The 20199-nt window shown below is 36.0% G+C and overlaps 1 protein-coding gene across 4 annotated transcripts in view; it reads right to left on the bottom strand.

The window, feature by feature from the left end:
- kcnb1 (potassium voltage-gated channel, Shab-related subfamily, member 1) overlaps nt 1-16225 on the bottom strand; it is a 44641-nt gene extending 28416 nt beyond the window's left edge. The window contains exons 1-10 of one of the 4 annotated variants that reach the window (XM_077198031.1): nt 16110-16225; nt 15864-15987; nt 14924-15099; nt 14253-14384; nt 13222-13346; nt 12899-13077; nt 9625-9763; nt 8908-9089; nt 7296-7447; nt 6070-6332 (exon numbers count right to left, since the gene is read on the bottom strand). In XM_077198031.1, coding sequence (XP_077054146.1) covers nt 6188-6332; nt 7296-7447; nt 8908-9089; nt 9625-9763; nt 12899-13077; nt 13222-13346; nt 14253-14384; nt 14924-15099; nt 15864-15987; nt 16110-16174 — 1419 coding nt within the window. In that variant the 5' untranslated portion in view covers nt 16175-16225 and the 3' untranslated portion in view covers nt 6070-6187. Of the gene's footprint in view, nt 1-1389; nt 2047-3715; nt 3812-4755; nt 4996-6069; nt 6333-7295; nt 7448-8907; nt 9090-9624; nt 9764-12898; nt 13078-13221; nt 13347-14252; nt 14385-14923; nt 15100-15863; nt 15988-16109 lie in introns of those variants that run through there. The other 3 variants (XM_077198027.1, XM_077198030.1, XM_077198029.1) reach the window with 3 other exon arrangements.
- Nucleotides 16226-20199: the final 3974 nt, after the last annotated feature.

Raw genomic sequence — 20199 nt, 5'->3', positions numbered from 1 at the left:
AGAATGAAGGGGAGAAAGGAGGGGCTGAAAACAGAATGGGACACAAAGTCTCATGGAGGATAATTAATGTGACATTTCCATGACATTTAGCCAGAGGTGCAGTAAAGGAGCCTGAAGAAAGAGAGAGGGAGGGGGAAGAGGAAAAAGACAAAAAAAAAGGCCTGACACTTTGTTCAGTTCTTAACTGAATACAAAAACATGTGTGCACATGTGCCTAAACAATGGTCCAGTTTAGCCATAAACCACTCAAACACTAACTTTGTCCTTTAGTGACATAGTTCTTCCTTTCAAAGTGATAGAGTCACCTCTCTGTTGCCTGGTAACAGGAAGGACAGTCTTACACTGAACTGTCCCTCCCAATCCCATGTGACAATATATATATAAGCACAGGTACACAATTATAGAATTAGAGCACATTAAATAGATGGCCAACACAGAGTGAGAACAAGTTTACAGATAAGCACTGCATCTCTCACAATACCTTTTGACCAAGATGCTGTTCTTATTGATCCAAGACCAAAGATGTCAACTAAAAAGAATGTAGATCCATAAAGATGTCAGACCTGCAACTATGATCGACACATAGAAGGTCTGAGTTTGAATGTTTACATGGAAATACTGAGTTTTGAATTGTGTGAGAAGCCCGAGAGTGCCACTCTGTTGTGATTAATTACAGGTCTGAAGCAATTTGGTTAGAGTCCAAAGGCTTGAACTGCACTTTTTACATCTCCCTTTTAAGCTAATTGAGTGTTGATAAATGCTTATGTGGAGGTTTCTTACATTTGTTTTCTTCTGATATCTGAAAATCAATTTCTGATGTCAATAATTAGGAGAGTAATTTCAGATATCTAAAATGGCTTTCTTACCAGTAACAATCACATTCATGATATCAGAAATGAACATTGTCACTAGTAGCAATTCAATTGTTGATGTCAAGAACAAACGTTTGCATTAGTAACCACGCAATTACCGATATTAAAAATAAAGGTTTTAACTAGAAAGAATTGTATTTCTGATATGTGAAATTGGAATTCCAACTAGTAAGAAATCAATTCTTGATATCAACAATTGAACTTGAATGGCAGCCTGTGGTGGTGATGATGTAATTGTTGATATCATGAATGAACATTTATACTATTAGAAATCTATTTCCTGAAATTAAAATTGCCATTGTTACTAGTAGGAAATCTAATTCCTGATATCAAGAATTAGTATTTTAATTGTGAAAATTGAATTGTTGATATCAAGAATTCATATCCTGCATGGGAATGAATAGGCTAAAAGTCCAGATGTCTTGCCATAGTTGTGGAAGCTGTGTGTTAATGTTTGAATCTTGGCCTGTTTATCAGTCGGATAAAAAATGCTGTCAGTGTATGTAGTGATGCATACCTTGGCTGCTACAGACGAGCCCGGTTTCTCTAGTAGGTCCCACAGTTTCTTCCTTTTCTCTGAACAACACGTATTATCAAATTCTTCGCCCTCCCGGTCCTTCATAGTATCCGCTTCCCGCTTGAGCTCCTCGTTCATCTGCTCTTTCTTCTGGTGGTACCGGGCCTGGCAACACGACTCCAGGTAGATCTCATCCACCCCCCAGTAGTCCAGCTCCAGGCTGAAGGACAGAGCGCACATTTCCTCCATCATGTGCAACTTCCCAGTGCGGTAGAAGTTCAGAATAGACGTGAACGCCCCAGGGTGCCGGTCAAAAAAGTACTCGTTGTCGTCCAGGTTGTAGTCATCGCATATGTCCATGAGTGATTCGTGGGTTTTGCAGTCTCGTAACTTGCCCAGTCGTGTGCGTGGCAGTCGGTCCAGGGTTCTCCACAGGACCTCGTGAGGCAGACCCCCTACGTTGAGTTTCACACGCCGGTAGCACGACATGCTCCGGATTATATCCGCAGGCTCCGGGGGCAGAGAGGCCGTCGAGCGAGAGCCAACTTTACTCATTCCTGCGGAGGGTTTATCCATGTTGTTTTTTGCGTAGACTATGATTTTGGCCATGGGACTGGCGGTACCAATGGTTCTCCGAGCTGTTTCATTCTATTCGGGCTGTTGAAGAAAGGAGAAGCAATACATGAGTTGCGTTTCTGAAGTTGTATCCCTTCTTCTAAATAAATAAATAAATTCCCCCAAAAATTACTAGCATGAGCATATTTCATTAAAAGTCGGACTGCCGAACCGAAAATCAGAAGAAGAAAATAAATCAGTTATATTTGCATGACTTTTGATTAAAGGTGGGGTATGTGATTCTCTCAATTGAATCATCTGTGGAACGGGCAGGACTCGAAAAAACTCAAGCCAATCATTTCCAAGACCACCTGGTATCATTGGACAGTAAGTTCGTAAAGTAAACTGTTGTACCATACCCCCCTCCCCCCAGCGCGCGTGACCCCCTTCGTGCGCATACTCCAAACTCGTGACGCATGCGCATCTCGTCAGTAAAGCCGGTTTCATGATTAGTAGTAAATCGTCATTACAATCTCTCGCGCATCTGAGTTTTTGCTCGTGCATGATTGCGCGTCCATGTTCTTCGAATGGGTGGAGTCAGAGCCAGCGTTGGAGGAAAGAAGGTAGGACCATTTGAATTGTGTAGCCCCACCTTAAACGGTTCCTGAACGCGCATTTGTCGAATCTACAGCGCGCGCCACCCGTGTTGTTCAGTGTAATCAGATTCTTGCAATAAACATCTTTTATGAGCCGATTATTTTAATCGAATTAATAATAATATTATCCACCTTATTTTTCAGGTAACGCGGGCGCGTCCATTTGTAGGCTAATTTTAATATGTCTGGCTTGGCTTCCGTAGTCATTCTTCCATTTATATAAAAAACAAAAAAACAAAAACAAAAAACAGCTCGTTATGCTATATTGCAAACTGGTATTTCTCACCATAAGTTGGCTTGGAAAACAAAATTTCTATTCGCTACTCCTAAACTGGTCAAGCTACAACCACCAAACATCGAGACCAATTTTTCATTCTATCTAGTATTTCTAAACTGAAAACCTTCAAACCTCAAACTTTTAAAACTACTAAACTAAAACTTAAACTAATGAAATACTAAAAACATTCAAACTTAAAGCTTTTAAAACTTCTTCAAACTTTCTGGCAAGGCTTTTTCATGCCAACTTAAAGTTTGCCTACAAACTTTTTTATCTAGTTTAATATTGTCTTAATTATAAACACGCTGGTTTGTAGCGCAAACAGTTTTACAGTTTACTGCACTTTGATATATTCTTGCTATTTCCCTAAAGTCTCGCACATTCACAGAAAACACCTTAAGAGTTAAAAAAGGTAGCCTATAGCGCGAGCAATATGGTTCGAAACCTAAACGAATGACTCAATTCGATTCTTTTCAGTGATTCAGTAGGCTAAGAGAGCACGAACAGCGTGGCTAGAGCCGGGTTTTTTAGTGAATCCAAACATACAGCTCGAGCATTTAGTGAACTGCATTTACTTTAAAAAGTGTGTGAAAAGTCATTAAAATATCTGTGTAAGCCCACTTTTTCAAAATACAGTGTTCATTTAATTTCTGCCCTGTTGACGTCTGAAATGATCTCTTATTTTGACAACAGACTATAGAGGGCAGTAAGTGCAATTCGACGTTTTAAATATTAACGTTAGGCTACTAAATTAATCTGAAGTAGTCTTAACTAGAGAGTCGTTAACGGAACCGTTAAGGAAGCGGAATCGTTCAAATGAATCGCAATTATTCCTTACGAATCCAAAGCCTTCGAGGTCGCTGTCCACCAACGTGGTGCTGAATCGTCTGCTGCTTTTCTGAAGGCAGTTTTTGTCGAAGTTAAACGCCATCTCTATAAACTCACGAAAGATAACACACATTTGAATCCAAATTGATATTGGAACGCACGTGATCCACCTGTAATCTTTTGAAAGTAACAGGCTATTTAATCATCAACATCATAGGCTGCGGTTTGAGAACTCCCCAGTATTCTTTTTTTTAATACTGAACTCCCCAGTATTGCTGTTCAGTATTAAACGTCTCCATAAACTATTAAGTATTAAGTAACTATTAAGTTAATTTCCATACCTTGTAACTAAAGAGTTAAGAGTAACGTCGGCTGGAGCCCAACCGTAGCCTACATCTGCAGCAGCAACAACAACATGCAAAATAGGAGGAAACATGATGACATGATAGAGGTTTTGGTTTAGCCTTTAGTAGTATATACACTGCGAAGCTAATTAAAATGGATGTTAATGAGCATCGCACGTCTTTTCTTGGATAAAATGCTATTAGTTGCATAAAGCAATCATAAGCCATCAATCTGTCAATGCAGCTGCGCTTATGATATGATTTCATGGATCTCGTGCACTTGAAGAAAAAAGTGACGCTAAATACACAAAACACATTATTCAGGACCAACAAAGGACATATTCAAAATATTTTGGCAATGCGCTATCATAAAGACATTAAATAGCCTATAATTTAAACGTTGTAGGAGTGGCATCCAGCAGTATTGATCCTGCATCATACATAGAAAAAAAATGCATCTTCCGACGTGTTAAAACAACATTAGCTATAACCTAATTGCAGCTGTAGTTAGGCATGTTCAACGACATAAAATGCAATTAAATAGTATTTATAAAAAGCTTTTAGCTCATCTACACAGCATGTCACACTTTTCCCATTAGGTTGTCGGCAGAAATTTCCAATGTGACCAATAATAGTATATAATAGTATATGGTAAACATATATATAAAACTGGGTAGACTGATAAATATCCGTAGAAAAAACCCACCTTAATTTGTGAAGACTTATTGCTGACAGCGGTGAGAAATTAAGCATTTAAATGGGCAAAAACGCAGGGACGCCACAGTTTAAATAAGCCAGTACACAGCAGCTCGTTCATCTTTTCCAGACATACACATATCGCGCCGCTCGTGGAAAAGATCAACAAGTCTTGGGGTGAATCCACACTGTTTTCGTTCACTGATGTCTAACATCTCTTGCGTGAAGCCGACAGCTGCTTTGCTTGCAGATGTCTGGCTCGCCGTAGTCTCGCCGCCCAATGGCAGAGAGACGACGCGCTTAACCCTTGCCACCCGGCACTAACTCTTGGAGCAGATACTTGAGTGTCGTTAAGAGGAACCTGCGTGAAAATGGCGCCTGGAGAGGGCAATACCGAAAACTAGCCACTAACTACTCATATGCGTTAGGAAACACATCAGCTTTTTGAGGCAGTGCTCATTCAAGCAACCTATGAGTCAGTTCAGCCATAGCTGCATCTCCCTGAATATGTGAGTTTGACCAAATTTATTTTTATTTTTTATATTTTTTATTTATTTAACCAAGATGAAGCACAGCAGCGGTACTAATATGCTCTTGGGTCTCCAATCATTACATTCAAGAAGACCTTATATTGAATTTCAGCAAACAGAGCAAATTATCTAACCTAATTATTTTGAGGGTAAATATTAACCTTGATAATCTGTAGAGATTGACTTTTCTGTCTTTAAATTATAGTGATGTAGTGTAGATACTGTTGGCACAAGCATGATTTGTTACATGTGCATTTACTTGAAAAGATTGCAAGAACATGAGAAGCAAGTATTTTGTCTCAAAATAAATGTGATCATTACAGGGTTTTTCACTAGAAACCTAAATCTGCAAAACATATATTAAATTCGATTTTTTTGTTATTGCACATTATGGATCAATTTCCCAGCAAACAGGTGGTTCTTGTTGCTATTAAGTGTTTTAGGAGAGAAACAAATAAAAAGTGGATTTTACGCTGGGGTAACCTATCATCCTTTGACCTAGTCAGAAGACTGTAAGACAGTTCAAGGTTTTAACTTTGTTGTATAACAAAGCAGGCATGCATTTTCCAAAATATGACCATTATTCACGGTAGTAGCACATTTACTTTGGTTTGGCATCAGTTTGACTCTGACAAACAACAAATTGCAGAAAAATAGAATAAAACACCTGTGAGGTGATTTAATGCAGGTTATCAAAATTAAAATTGTATTAGAAAAGTGATATGGGGTGGGATATTTCTTCAGAAATGTAAGAATAGTAAATCCAAATGACATCAAGAATGACTAAACCAGAGTTTAAAAAAATACAATATTTATTATTGCAATAAGTATTCAAGACATTGCTAAAACATTGTTGTAAAAAATAATATTGTTATCTGTACAGTTTTAATAAGATTTGGCATATTAGCACGGTCAAGATCTAATTCTGTAGCGGATCTCTAGATCTCCCGCTGGTTGAAGAATGCCAAAGCCATATCGGCTGGGGTCTACCAATGGCAGCGTTGCATTCTTGTTACATAGCTCCAGATCAAATCGAGCCAAGATTGTGAACACAAGCCTAAAGGGATAGGAAAATTAGAAAATAAATTCCAAATTTCATTATAAATTGTTAACAGACAGAAGCATTTAATAGGCAAAATCTTAAGGGTGTACTTAGAGCAGGTGATGATAAAACAAGGACTAAAGGTGTGGTCAGATAAGTGAAATTTTGCTAATAATTTTGCGAACAAAAAAGATCCATTGATTATTGTCAATAGTCTAGTAATGTATGAAGCACCATTCATACATAAGGCACTTTCAAACTAAGCAGCATTCTGTTGGTCAACGCGATGAATCTAAGTAACCAACTTGAACACATGCAAACTTATTCGCCCTCACACGAAACTTCCAATCATGTGGATTCCTCTTGAAATGATTGGAATATTTTGTGCAGCAACAGTAAATGTGACTGCACTTTAAAAAGGACCTATTATGCCATTTTACAAAGTCTTGAATTTGTTTTTGGGGTCTATTTTAATATGTTTTTAGGCTTGAATGTTCAAAAAACATTATTCACATATTTTACATTGTTGCAGTACCTTTCGTCCCCTTCTGTCAGTAACACTCTGTTTAGTTCCTGTCTCCATGAAGCCCCTCATTCAAAAAGATTACTGTACTCTGATTGGTCGGCTGGACCATTGTGATTGGTGAAACTCATTGAGCATGTTTTGGAAATGCACCTTACCATCACCACTGATTTCAACACACTACTAAGGCAACTCAACCAGGCCTCGCCCCCCTTTATTTGCGTATGTCTTGGGCAGGACTATAAATGAGGAATATTGTGACGTGTACTGAAGAAAACTCAAGACTACAATCGAGAGAATAACTCCTTTTGTAGTGACTTTGTGCTTTGTAACTTTGCAGACCTTTTTAATGCTCAAATAGCAACATACAAACTAAAGAAAGTTGAAAATGTAAAAAAAACACAGCATAGTGGGTCCTCTTTACGTGTTGATGTGTTGAATGCTATTATACTTACTCTTTAATTGCACTAACTGCAAAATGCTGTCCTGGACACAGGTTGTCTTTGGTCCCCCAGGGCATGGAGGGATATTTCACCCTCACCCCTTCCTTAAAGAAGTCCTTCCTCTCTGTCCCATCTGCATTAAGGAAGCGGTCAAACTGGAACATCTGTTGCATTACGAGAAGACAGGCAGAGTTAAAATTTTGATTATTGTGTCTTTGAGTGTAAAATTAATACAACAAAATGGTATTAGTAGCATTAAGATGGTCTTGATGAAACACTGTAAAGCAGGAAACTGTGCTTATGGGATATGTTTGTGAGACTTGCCCAATGTTTGCTTGCAGAAACAGCATCTTGCTGTGCTGTTAATCAATTTACTATTAATCAGTATGCTTGACATATAAGCTTGGATCAGATCTGTAGTTCACAGTGCCAACACACAGCACTATGGTGTGCAACGTCAGCATTTTGGCCTACAAAGTGGTGTGAGCGTCTGTTTCACACAGATAGTAGAAGCAGCATCAGTGTCTATAAACTATGGCCCCCTTCCCCCTATTTGTCTTTGTGCCAATGACAGCACTTGAATGGCTAATCCCAGATATTTTACTAGATTAGCCCATTGACCTGTGCAGAATGTAATCCAAGCTTGATCATAATAGTGGACGTCAATAAAGATAAATAGGTTTAGGTTATGTCAATAAGTGAGGCGTGTTAATAAAGCAATACCTTATCTGCAAAAATGCAAACAAAAAACAACTCTTAGCATTGCATAGCAACATTAAACATCAAAAACATTTAAAACAGTCAGTTACGTCTAAAAAATAAGTTAACATTTTAGAAACGTGAACTTGACATCTTGATCCTAAAGAAAGTACAGAATAATATTAAATGAAATATATATATATATATATACTTTTTATAATTTAAAATTATATTTTAATTTTAAATTATATATATATATATATATATATATATATATATATATATATATATATATATATATATATATATATATATATTTAGTGGTGTTGCTATATAGTTGCAATGTTATTAAATAAATATATATTATATTTTTTATATTTTAATTCCCCCCCATTTTCTAATTGGTACTTAAAAACTCACCAATAAGATGTGGTTGATAAGGTGTTAAATTAAATTCACATATATTCCTTTCATTTTATTACAGTTTTTTTATTTTTCATTTTCTGATTGGTACTTGCCAATGAAAAAGTCACCCACACGATGCAATGGTGTTGCTGTGTGATTGTTAAGTTGTTTGAGTTGTTTGTAACATGTTCCTATGTAGTTGTTAGAGTGTTGTAGGTGATTTGGCTCTGGCTTGCTCTCGGTCAAAACATTTGAAAAGAGCCAACCACCAAGTCTCTATTATATTCGAGATGGTGCCTTTATGTGAGTCTATGAAAATGTTTAGGCTGTAAAATAAAGCAGTGTAAGCGCTTGAGTCTATTTCAAATGCACCTATTTTTGATAAATTTGAAATGTGTATTGATTTTCACTTTATCTCAAATCTCGCACAGATTTTCTACAGGTAATAAATGATTTCTCTCCCAAGTGAATCTCATCTTTCTGCCTGGTTGAGTTTAGGAAGTGGAATCTGAGAGTGCACCTCTGGCTCTTGGTGGATCTGCGGGTCCATTTGAGGGCTGATGAAGGGGAAAACGCACAGGCGATCGCCCCGTCTGAGTTGATATTCCTGGCCATTGCTTAAATGAATCTTCTTATCTTGCATCACTTCTCTAGTGATTAGAGCAGCTGCAGTTAGACGCAGAGTCTCTCTAAGAACACTATCTGTAAAAACAAGTGACATTTACATTTTTTTATTTTAATTTGAAATGGAATTGGTTTTGTAATTCCCATCTTGCAATATATATAAGCATATGAATACGCGCACACACACACACACACACACACACACACACACACACACACACACACACACACACACACACACACACACACACACACACACACACACACACACACACACACACACACACACACACACACACACAAATATTAAGCTGTAAAATATAAAATAAAAATAAAATTAAATACAAATACAAATACAGTGCTGTACAATACAAATGTATTATCTATTTACAAACTTTTATGCTAGTGATACCCCTAATATATATATAGTATATTAGTGGTGTCACTGTCTAACATAAAAGTTTGTAAATATACGGGTATTTTACACCACTAATATATATATATATATATATATATATTAATGCAGGATTCAATGGCAGAAATAGATGTGCATATACATACGATTTTCTATATTTATTATAGGATGATAAGCTATCTCACTGATGTGACCTACCAAACACAGGAGTGTTTTTCAGTCTCTCTTCTGGACGGAGGTGTTTTCCACCTTGGATTTCCTCTCTCACAGCCCTTAGCGCTTCAGGGTGGGTGAGTAAGCAGCCCAGTACCCAGAATGCAGCGGGACCTGCGTTCCCCTGAGGACATAAACATACTTTCAATTACTTTCAAACCAACCACTAAAAGGTTCCTCTGACTCTGATTTTTTTTTTTTTTTTACATTAAATGTCTGGCTTTACTTGTAAATCTAAAGTAAACTTATTTAATTGCCAGAAAACCAAAAGAGAGTCACCTGCCACACTGACATGTCGCAAGATGTATGACATTTTTATATAAATATACAGCAGGGTCTAACCTACAGCATATTGCTTCTCCATAAGCGGTTTTATATCAATACTGCTGTCAGTGTGTGCAGAGCAGTGCAGTTAAACCTGTCATACAACAATTACTGTGGGTTCAGAGAAACTCCGCACTGACAGTCAAGGTCAAAGAGGGATGAAGACTCTGAAACAGACTGTTAGGTGAATCTGTCTGGCAATAAACCTGACAAAGCCAAGCACAAAGCTTTCTATATGAGGACATTCCCATGTGATTACCATTACTTAAGTTTGGGGTCAGTAAGATTTTGAACTGTTTTTGAAAGAATTCTCGTATGCTCACCAAGGCTGCATTTATTTGATCAAAAATACAGTAATATTGTGCAATAGTATTACAATTTGAAATAACTGTAATTCTATTTGAATATATTTTAAATTATAATTTATTCCTGCGATGGCAAAGCAGTCTTCGGTGTCACATGATCCTTCAGAAATCATTGTAATGCTGATTTGGTGCTCAAGAAACATTTCTTTCTATTATGAATATTAAAAACAGTTACACCACTTATTTTTTTTTTTGTGGAAACCGTTATACTTTTTTTCAGGATTGTTTGATGAATATAAATTTCATTTGACATTTATAAGCATTTATTTAAAAAAAAATTTATTTAAGTAATACAGTAAAAGTCTTTACTGCCCTAGTGCATTTGCTAGGGCATTGTTAGGTGGTAGTTTCTATGATAAACGCCCATTCACACCAAGGACGATAACTATAACGATAAAGACAATTTTTTTATGTTCTTAACGTAAAAGAATAGCAGAGTCCACACCACAACTATATTGGTAACGCTACAGAGAAACAATATTGTTGGAATCACTTTCACAACAATATTTTCCCAGCTAATGAATGATAAAAACATTGACAGCCAATCAGAATCAACCCTGCTGAAAGGAGCTCTAGCATTTAAAGCAGCAAAACAGCAGCACATGCTTATAATCAACAACAATATTGTTTGTTGATGTGGACGCTGATATAGTTATCGTTATAGTTATTAACTTTAAGTATTTTATATTCCATTTGATAGATTTGTCTCTTTCTTATATGTGGGGAATTTTTTTGGCCTGATTGCTTAGAAAAGTAACAGCACACTTCTCTTCAACAAGCCACATTATGTATTTGCAGTGTCATTCATGTGCAAAACACAAACTATAGGGCATGGGTTGTGTGCCAAAGCTAAATACATATGGCTAGGAGTTTACCTAACCCTAAATATGAGCAATAGTATTATTAGCAAGCACCACTAAGTATGCAGTGAAGCTATTTCTCTTTAGTTATACTGCTCTCATGTGGTTACATAGGAGTACTGCTGCATGATGGCTTATACAATGTAAATCTATGCTCAAATTTAAAAAGGAATAGTTTGTCATTCTAAACCCATCTTACACCCCCCACCCCCTTATAGTCATCTTGTGTAAACTAAGTGTTTGGTGTTGTATGTCCCTTTTAGAGCTTGACAGCATTCTGTATGTTTTCAGTGTAGGGAAAGAACACTGTGAAAATGTCTCTGTCTTTGTGTTCCATAGAATTTTATACATGCTTGAAACAATATGAGTGTGAGTAGATGACGGCATATTTTTTTTATTGTTGGGTGAACCAATCATTTAATTGTGCCTCAAGGTGTTTATTTAGATATTTTATAGTGTCAAGCTTGAATAACATTTCTCTAATATGCATGTATAATTCCATCAAACTTAGGGAAGCATGAACACCTCCTTTGCATAATTCCCTTCAGTTACAATAGAATCATTCAGCAAATGTTGTTTGGCCTCAGGATGTAGCGTTTCAGGTGTGCTTTGGGCAACTTGTCAAATTTTGTGTTCATGTACTCTGGAAGTGTCAGGAACTCGAGTGAAATCACACACTTGTGCATTCCACAGGTAACAGGCTCTTTTGTTTGCGTTAAGATCAGAACGAATGCAAAACCGCCTATCCCTGTGGAAACTTCAAGGTGTTAGTACATTACCACTATGTAGTAATGAATGATATAATTTAAAAGGAATTTATAAAATTCTAAAAGGAATAGTTCACCATAATGTTCATGACGATGAACTACTACTTTACCCAATAGTTCATGTTTTTCCAAGTTTAAGTTTTCTAACTAAAATCCAAAAAGAGATCTTCCATACAAGGAAAGTGAATAGTCATTAAACTGCCAAACTCAAAAATAGACAAAAAAGCACCATAAAAGTATCTATATTTGAAGTCTTCTGAAACCATATGGGGTTTATTGTTATAGAAAAGAACAGGGCATTGAGGTATACTATTCTAAAGTTTGGGGACAGTACGATTTTTGTTTTAAGAAATTAAAACTTTAATCTAACAAGCATGCATTCAAATGATTAACAGTAACAGTGACAGTAAAGACTTATTACATTGTCACAAAAAATAATTATTTAAAAGAAATGCTGTTCTTTTGAACTTTCTATTCATCAAAGAATCCTGCAAAAAAGTATCATGGTTTCCAGAAAAAGATTAGGTAGCTCAACTGTTTACAATATTGATAATAATAATACATGTTTCTTAAGCACCAAATCAGCATATTAAAATTATTTATAAAGGATCATGTGACACTGAAGACTTGAGTAATGATGCTAAAAATTCAGCTTTGCCTCACAGGAATAAACTACATTTTGAAAAATATTAAAATAGAACCGTTATTTTAAATTGCAAAAATATTTCACAATATTACTATTTTTGCTGTATTTTTACTCAAATAAATGCAGACTTGGTAAGCATAAGAGACTTATTTCATAAACATAAACAACTTTTGAATGATAGTCTATGTTTACTATTATAGAATGTGTTCCTGTAACTATTTTGCAATGCATTTGGATTTATATGCCAGTATGTGTTGTGAAAGTACAACTAAGTGATACAGACAGAGAGAAACTTACCTGTGTGACCCATAGCTGAAGCAACATTGCTCTCCTCTGAGTCTCAGTATCAATGCCATCATCCTGAAGTTGCTGTACATAGTTTCCCAACCATGACCGGTGTTTTGATTTATCTAAACATTGTGGAGTCAGAAATTCCCACAGTTTTTCTCGGGCTGAGTTTGCAATTTCTTTCTCCGCTAATGAATGCATACAAAAAACAAAAAAAACACAGGTTAGTTATGCAATTATTATCTAATGAAAATGAATTTACAAAGAAAAAATAATGTAAGAATGAACATCTGATTTTCTTACCAATTTCTTTCAAATGAAACGTGCATTACCTTTGTTTACAGTAGTACGAGCCAGTTTAGGCAAAAGCTTGTCAAACCGGCGAAACTGCTCGTAAACTTCTGCCACTGCTGCACTATTGTTCTCCTCTACTCCAAACACAGTGAGATAGCCAGTCCTGCAGGGAAAAAAAAGACAGGAAATGAGAGGTATGAGGATATACAGCATAAAAATAAAAACTAGAAAGCCGATTAAGTGGGCCTTAATTGTTTTGCACTAAACCCGGTTTTTCGAGACTGTTAAAACAACATTTAAGCATTTGATTGGTCACCATTGTCACAAAATGCCACGTTTTACTGCATGACCTAAAAGGCATATATGAAATAATCAAGCTGCACCTTGTGGAGGCATGACATTCTTATCTGTACAATAGTAAGTGATAATTATTGTGCCAGCTTTTGGGTGGGACAGTTTCTTCTAATTGATGGGTACAGAATGATTGCCAAATCAAGTAGTGTGCAAATTCAGCCAAGCACTGTGCAGGTGAAGCAGTTTTCCACAATGACAGTGCCACGGATCTTTTGTGTAACTTACAGCTTTATAAGGAAAATAATGTAGTGTGGTTACAAAATTAAGCATTTGCTATAATAATGATAATAATCAGGGCCATTGAGATTTACTACAAACTTCATCAAGTTTTAGTTTTAGAGTGCATTTTCAACATGCTTTCTGAGTTCAGCTCTCTAAGCGTGACAAAAACATTAACTACTTGCAGCTGTGGTTTTGCTACTAATTTCACATGGCTTGTGGTGTGTTTTTGCTGTTAAAATAGCAAGAAGCAGGTCAATGGAATAATTATTATTATTTTTTCAATTCAACCTCTCTTAACTTGAGCAATATGTTTTTAAAACACCACGTGATGCACAAGACGCGACTGTAATGGTTAAAGACATCCGTCTAGTTCGTGTTTACATTATAAAACAATGGAAAAGTTGCATAGAGGAATGGAAAAACATGTTCCATGTGAACAGCTCCTTATAGTCTTAAAGGGTTTCTAATATGTTTATTTTAGAGGTTGGCATACTTGAAGAGCAAGCTGTAGCAAAAATTAAAGAGTCCATCTTTTTTCCACTCCATTTCTGAAGAGGCAATGAGCAGGTGGAGGTTGTTCTGCATTGAGCTGCAGAGTTGGGTCAAAGCGGGCCCCTGGAAATGCCTAGTCAAACACACAAACACATACTGCATATGTATATGGTCAAATCAATTGATTTTTCAGCTTTAAAATGTTTAATGTTATTAAAAAATATATATAGCATCTTAAAACAATTTACAAATATTTCTGTCATGACAACTCTCTGAATGTTGGCATGATAATGGATATGATAATGTTAATATGTTTGGTCTTGGCAGAGTGGATCTGTTATGCTGCTGCTGCTGTTATTGCTACTGCCAATACATACATGGCAAGCTGCTACTGTACAAAACATACATGAATTACCCGTAGCACATACAGGGGGAGCTGGGGAAGGTGGAGGGTTTTTAAAAGCGCACTGCAAACTGCTACAGAAGACACTGACCAAGTATTTGAAAGTTTAGCAGCAAGCTCGTTGGCTACTGATACAGCAGGAACCAATCAGCTGTGCCCTATTGGAAACGATGCCTGCACCATTGTAGAGTTTCATGACTGAACTTTGTATTTAAAGCAAGTTCTCAAGATTGCATTAGTTCAGAAAGAGCGACTTATCAGAAACCTACATCTCTGCTCTTTTCTTCTCAGATTCAGGGTTGTGATTGGGCAGATTTAGGTTGAAGATTCTCTTCATTAGGATCTGAGCATAGCCAGTCTGGTCAAGCGTGATCACATCTGACAGGACTTCATCATAGCAGTTAGAGTCCAGCAGAACAGTTATGTATTTTCCTGCTGCACGCACCTAGTTCACATTAGATAAGTGTGGTTAGTGCTAAATACGGAAGTAAGTTGGCACAGGAAATGTCATGAAATAGAACAAGATTGTTATCTTAAAACCACCCTAATACATATGTAAAATTTAGATAAAGATTTATTAAGAAAACAGCCATCTAAGGATAGTTTATGTGTAAAATACACAATTTTTTTGAAAAAGTAACATTTTTATAAATAAGGCGAAACATCACAATTGCTAATATATTTTTAGCCTATATTTGCAACAAAATATCTAGTTATTTGAACCTACATTTCAGAATTAAGATTCTGCAAACCTATATGATTTTATTACATGACACGTTGCATTTGTAAAGTGTAATGTTAGGATTATAAGAAGCTGTAATTGTAAATCTTAGCTTTTTTTCGGGCATTTTTAGATACAAAGACACAATATGTCAAAGTCAGCAAGAAAGACCTTGTGTGTCCATGTATATAATGTACATGTAAACTGAATTTTAAGGTAGTTGATTGGACATTTAAAGCAATCTCACATGCTTTACTTAATCTAAAACTATTAAAAACAACATTTTTCTAATTTGACCTTTGATCAGTTGAGAGACTACATTAAATATTTGAGTTTTTAACTATTTAGATGAACTTCAAAAATGCTAAAACGCTATAAAACGTAAAATGCTAACCTGTATTCCCCTTTATTCGTCAGCTACAACAAACGCCCCTCAAGATAGACAGCTGATGTTATTTTACTGTACGTATGACCTAACAAGAACTCACCGTAAAAATGTCTCCGTGCTTCTGTTTCATCCGAGTCAGGAATTTAGCTGCATCTTTTCCAAACTCAAGCGCGTGACCAAGCCAAGGAATCATTCCTTTATCAAGAGGAGGTTCATTTCTGCGTCTGCAAAAACGACATGTTTAATTCGTAATTGTTTGAGATGTGTATTTATAAAAAATAAAAATAAAAGTTTAATTCTCTTTGAAAGTATCGTTCGTCAGACTCGAGAGCTGGTCTGGACTCACCTTGTGCGTCTCGCGTAGAAAAACAGAACAACGAGTCCCAGCAGGAGAAGGGCAGTCCACATCATGATGACGAGTGTGCCTGATCTACTGCACTGCTTTCCAGAAGTTAAATACTCAACTGAAACCAACACTAACATACGTCACATCTCATTACGAAATTCAACTCAAGAATCGGTGGGCGTGTAAATCTCTGAATATGAATTAACGTGACGATGACTTCTACTGTCTGTCTGTCAAGAAAGTTTCAGTGGAAACAACATGACTGTTCGTCACGATGATTAGCGATAAAGCATTCAAATAAAGCAGATCAATACCTAATTTAAACTGATCTTAAAACATGATTTCATCAGTTTGCGAATTATGCAACGACCTTTGAGTTGTCAGCTTTTTAAAGGGTTAGTTCACCCAAAAATGAAAATTAAGTCATTAATTACTCACCCCCATGCTGTACCAACCCCGTAAGACCTTCGTTCATCTTCGGAACACAAATGAAGATATTTTTGATTATGAAGATGAACGAAGGTCTTACGGGTTTGGTACAGCATGGGGGTGAGTAATTAATGACTTAATTTTCATTTTTGGGTGAACTAACCCTTTAAAGGATTTTTCTGTTGTCGTATTGGTGTTTATTTGTTTTCCTTTTGCCACCCTTACGTCGTTAATAGTTAATATTATTACTTTAATATTATTATTAAAATTAAAAAAATAATAATTATTAATACTAATATTAATAATTAATATTTAGGTGATACACGATAGGAATATTAAAATGGCACATATGGTAGGCAAATGTAGCCAAATGTAGCAATTCCAAAAGTAGGATATTGCCCAAAACCATTGTTTCAAGGTCAAGAAGTCTAAAATGCAGAAGTCACACAAATATTTTGCAACAATTCATGACTTCTCAGCAAATGAATCATCATTAAATGGAATGTCAAACAAAACAAAACCATCCATATCATTGTCTTGTAGTTTTCTCACTTATTTATTGACAGACACTCTTATATTTGATAAATGTTTGCTATGGCTTCTTTATTATATTCTAGGATTAGTCTACATGGGTATAAGAAGATGTGTGTATAAGATAATGATCAGACTTCACCTAGTGAATTTGAAAATCTTTTGACATGAATCATGTTAGGTGTATCTTTTATTGTCCAGCCATTTTCAGAGATTAAGGGTGTGTGTGCTGTCTTCATGTTCTATCTACTGATGACGAAGTTCATCATTGTAGATGTGTTTGCTAAATGACAGGTGGGGCATTTTAACGATTCTAATTGATCTGTCTTTATAAATGTAAGAATGGATGTTATATTTAATTTGCTTTATGGGTATCTAGATTTATTAATATAACCTACAAGTAACAATAACAGATTTTCATGATAATTCATTATATATATATATACTGTGTGTGTGTGTGTGTGTGTGTGTGTGTGTGTGTGTGTGTGTGTGTGTGTGTGTGTGTGTGATAGGTGAACTCAAAAACAAAGAAGAGCTGGATCCAAATGCTGGAGTCACACTGATAGGCTACTGAGCTTCTATATTCCAATGTTCTGCTATGCCAATTCTCCAAATGGTATGTAATTTGAGAATTTGAGTTAGAAAGAATTCTATTGTGCTAGTTACATTACAGGAAGAAATAATGAACTTTGTGGTATTTTTTCAATACACCTACCTATCACCTACATAATAGGTATTGAATGATGTAATTTTAACTCTTTCCCCACCAGCGTTTTTTTTTTAAGTTGCCATGCAGCCACCGCCAGCAATGTTAATCGTTTTCACAAAATTACATGGCCCCCAGAATATTTGTTGTATGAATAACATGCAATAGGCTATATCAAAAGAAAAAACAGAGCATCTGCTTTTAAACAACAGCAACAAAAAAAAAACTTTATATTCTAGCTTCATGCATTTTTTTTAATCAACATTTGAATATGGGTAAGTTTCATAAAAACTACAACAACACCGTTCCTATCATAAGGAATGCTTTTATCGCTTTAGCGCTTTTTATTGGAGATTCTCTACTCTTTCAGAAGTTGCGTAATAGCGCCCCCACTGTATAACGATGAAAACACGAAAAGCCCGAAAGTTCTGTCAGTGGCGGAGAAAGAGTTAAAGGCACAATATGTACGATTTTTAGATTAAAATATCTTAAAACCACTTGAATAATGTTATATATTTTATTGATTTGAGTACGCTACTAATGTCCCAAATGTTTCCAACAATGTTTAAATCCAGAGAAATCAGCTATTTTAACCAGTGTAACGGGCCGTGTCATTTCGTCAACTGTCAATGACGTCGTATTCACGTTACCCTCAATTTCTGGTTTTACTTCTGTAGAAACCATGGAAACACCTCTTTAATATATTATGTGTTTTATTAGATAGGTGAGCAGCAGTGTGGATACTTTTATCAACAGAAAATGTATTGTTATATAGTTCTCTTGTTCTTTCTTGTTTTCTTGATTTACCATGAGTAGCATGTGTGTACCATGCATCAAAGACAATACTATTTGTCAATTATCTAAGATAGCTTAATCAGAAAGAGCTTTATTTGTGGCAACAGTAATACAGCATTTTCTCCACCACACAATATATTTAAAAATTAATTACATGCCATTTAGCAACACAAGGGATCCAGCTTTTATTAATATATTCTAATATCGATCTAGGTTGCTGCAAAGTGCAAGTCATACCTGTCATCGAGCGAACGCACAGAGTAACGTTACAACATAACTTTCAACACACTCAATTGTATTTTAGTATGACTTTTTGTGTGTGTGCATGCGTGCGTGTGTGTGTGTATAGGTGAACTCAAAAAACAAAGAAGAGGATCCAAATGCTATGAGTTTTGTTATAAAGTAAACATAATAACAAATCCAGAACAGAGAACCAGGGAACAAAATGAGTGCACCAAACATAACATCCATGTAGGAAAAAATGCAACAAGGAACACAAAAAACCCCACTGGGTTTTAAAAACACAGGGGGTAATTTCCTATCAAGACAAATAATCAAAGAACTAATCAACAAGAAAAACTACAAAGGACTACAAAACATGGCGCGGAACAGGACATAACATAAAAGTCCACACAAGACCAGGAGAACTAATTGCAAGATCATGACAAATATGTACTGTATATAAAACAACAAACAAATATTACAAATATAGGCTTATACAAAAAAATATATATATTATAAATATTCATGAAACAAAGAAACAATACATATAAACACAAATTTAAAGAGTAAACAATCAAAATTACAGTTTTAAATCTAAGACAAATGCTTGTCAATTTCTGACTGTCTATAGCCTGTCACGCCTACATCTAGGCTAAAGCAAGAGGCTAAATTCTTTACAAAGAGTATTTGTAACAAAGCTCACTGTCAGTGAAATCAAAAGCTTTTACATGAGGATTATGCCTATTCAATTTTCAAGTCTTTAGAACAGAATGGCTGACTACAGTCAGTTGTTAAGCTGTTTAAAAAAGCATTGCAGCATTAAACAGTCCATAAGGTGGCGACTAAGTCACACTGATACGCTACTAAGCTTCCAATGTTCTGCTATGCCAATTCTCCGAATGGTATGTAATTTGAGAATTTGTGTTTGAAAGAATTCTATTGTGCTAGTTACATTACAGGAAGAAAGAACTTTGTGGTATTTTTTAATACGCCTAACTATTACCTAAATGTAATAGGTATTGAAGAATGCAATATTAACCCTTTCCTGTTACGGAACAGAGGACTCGGAGACAGAAGAACAAGTGATAGAGTTTATTTTGCAGTAATGGGCAGACAAACAGGTAAATGGCCAACACAAGGGAGAGGAGAGCACAGGACACAGATGCTGGAGAAGAACGTAGGAGATGATCACTGGAGGTACACGAAAGACAAAGGTCCTACAGGTTTCACACACTTGGGTAAAATGAGACTAGTGCTGCATTCCAATCCACTTTTAGACACGCACTTGCAAACTTCCCTAAGCACTACCCCTCAGGGGAATCCCCGTCGCCATTTTGAGGTGCGTTCCACTTTGTGAAGTGGACGAGGGAAGTTTATATGGACAGACCCTCGTTCCCTCGATTTTGA

The sequence above is a fragment of the Siphateles boraxobius genome, unplaced genomic scaffold (assembly GCF_051911475.1).
Source record: "Siphateles boraxobius isolate OS27281-9 unplaced genomic scaffold, OSU_SipBor_1 41, whole genome shotgun sequence".
In the NCBI taxonomy this organism is placed as follows: Eukaryota; Metazoa; Chordata; class Actinopteri; order Cypriniformes; family Leuciscidae; genus Siphateles; species Siphateles boraxobius.
This window is presented reverse-complemented; position numbering and strand designations above follow the sequence as displayed.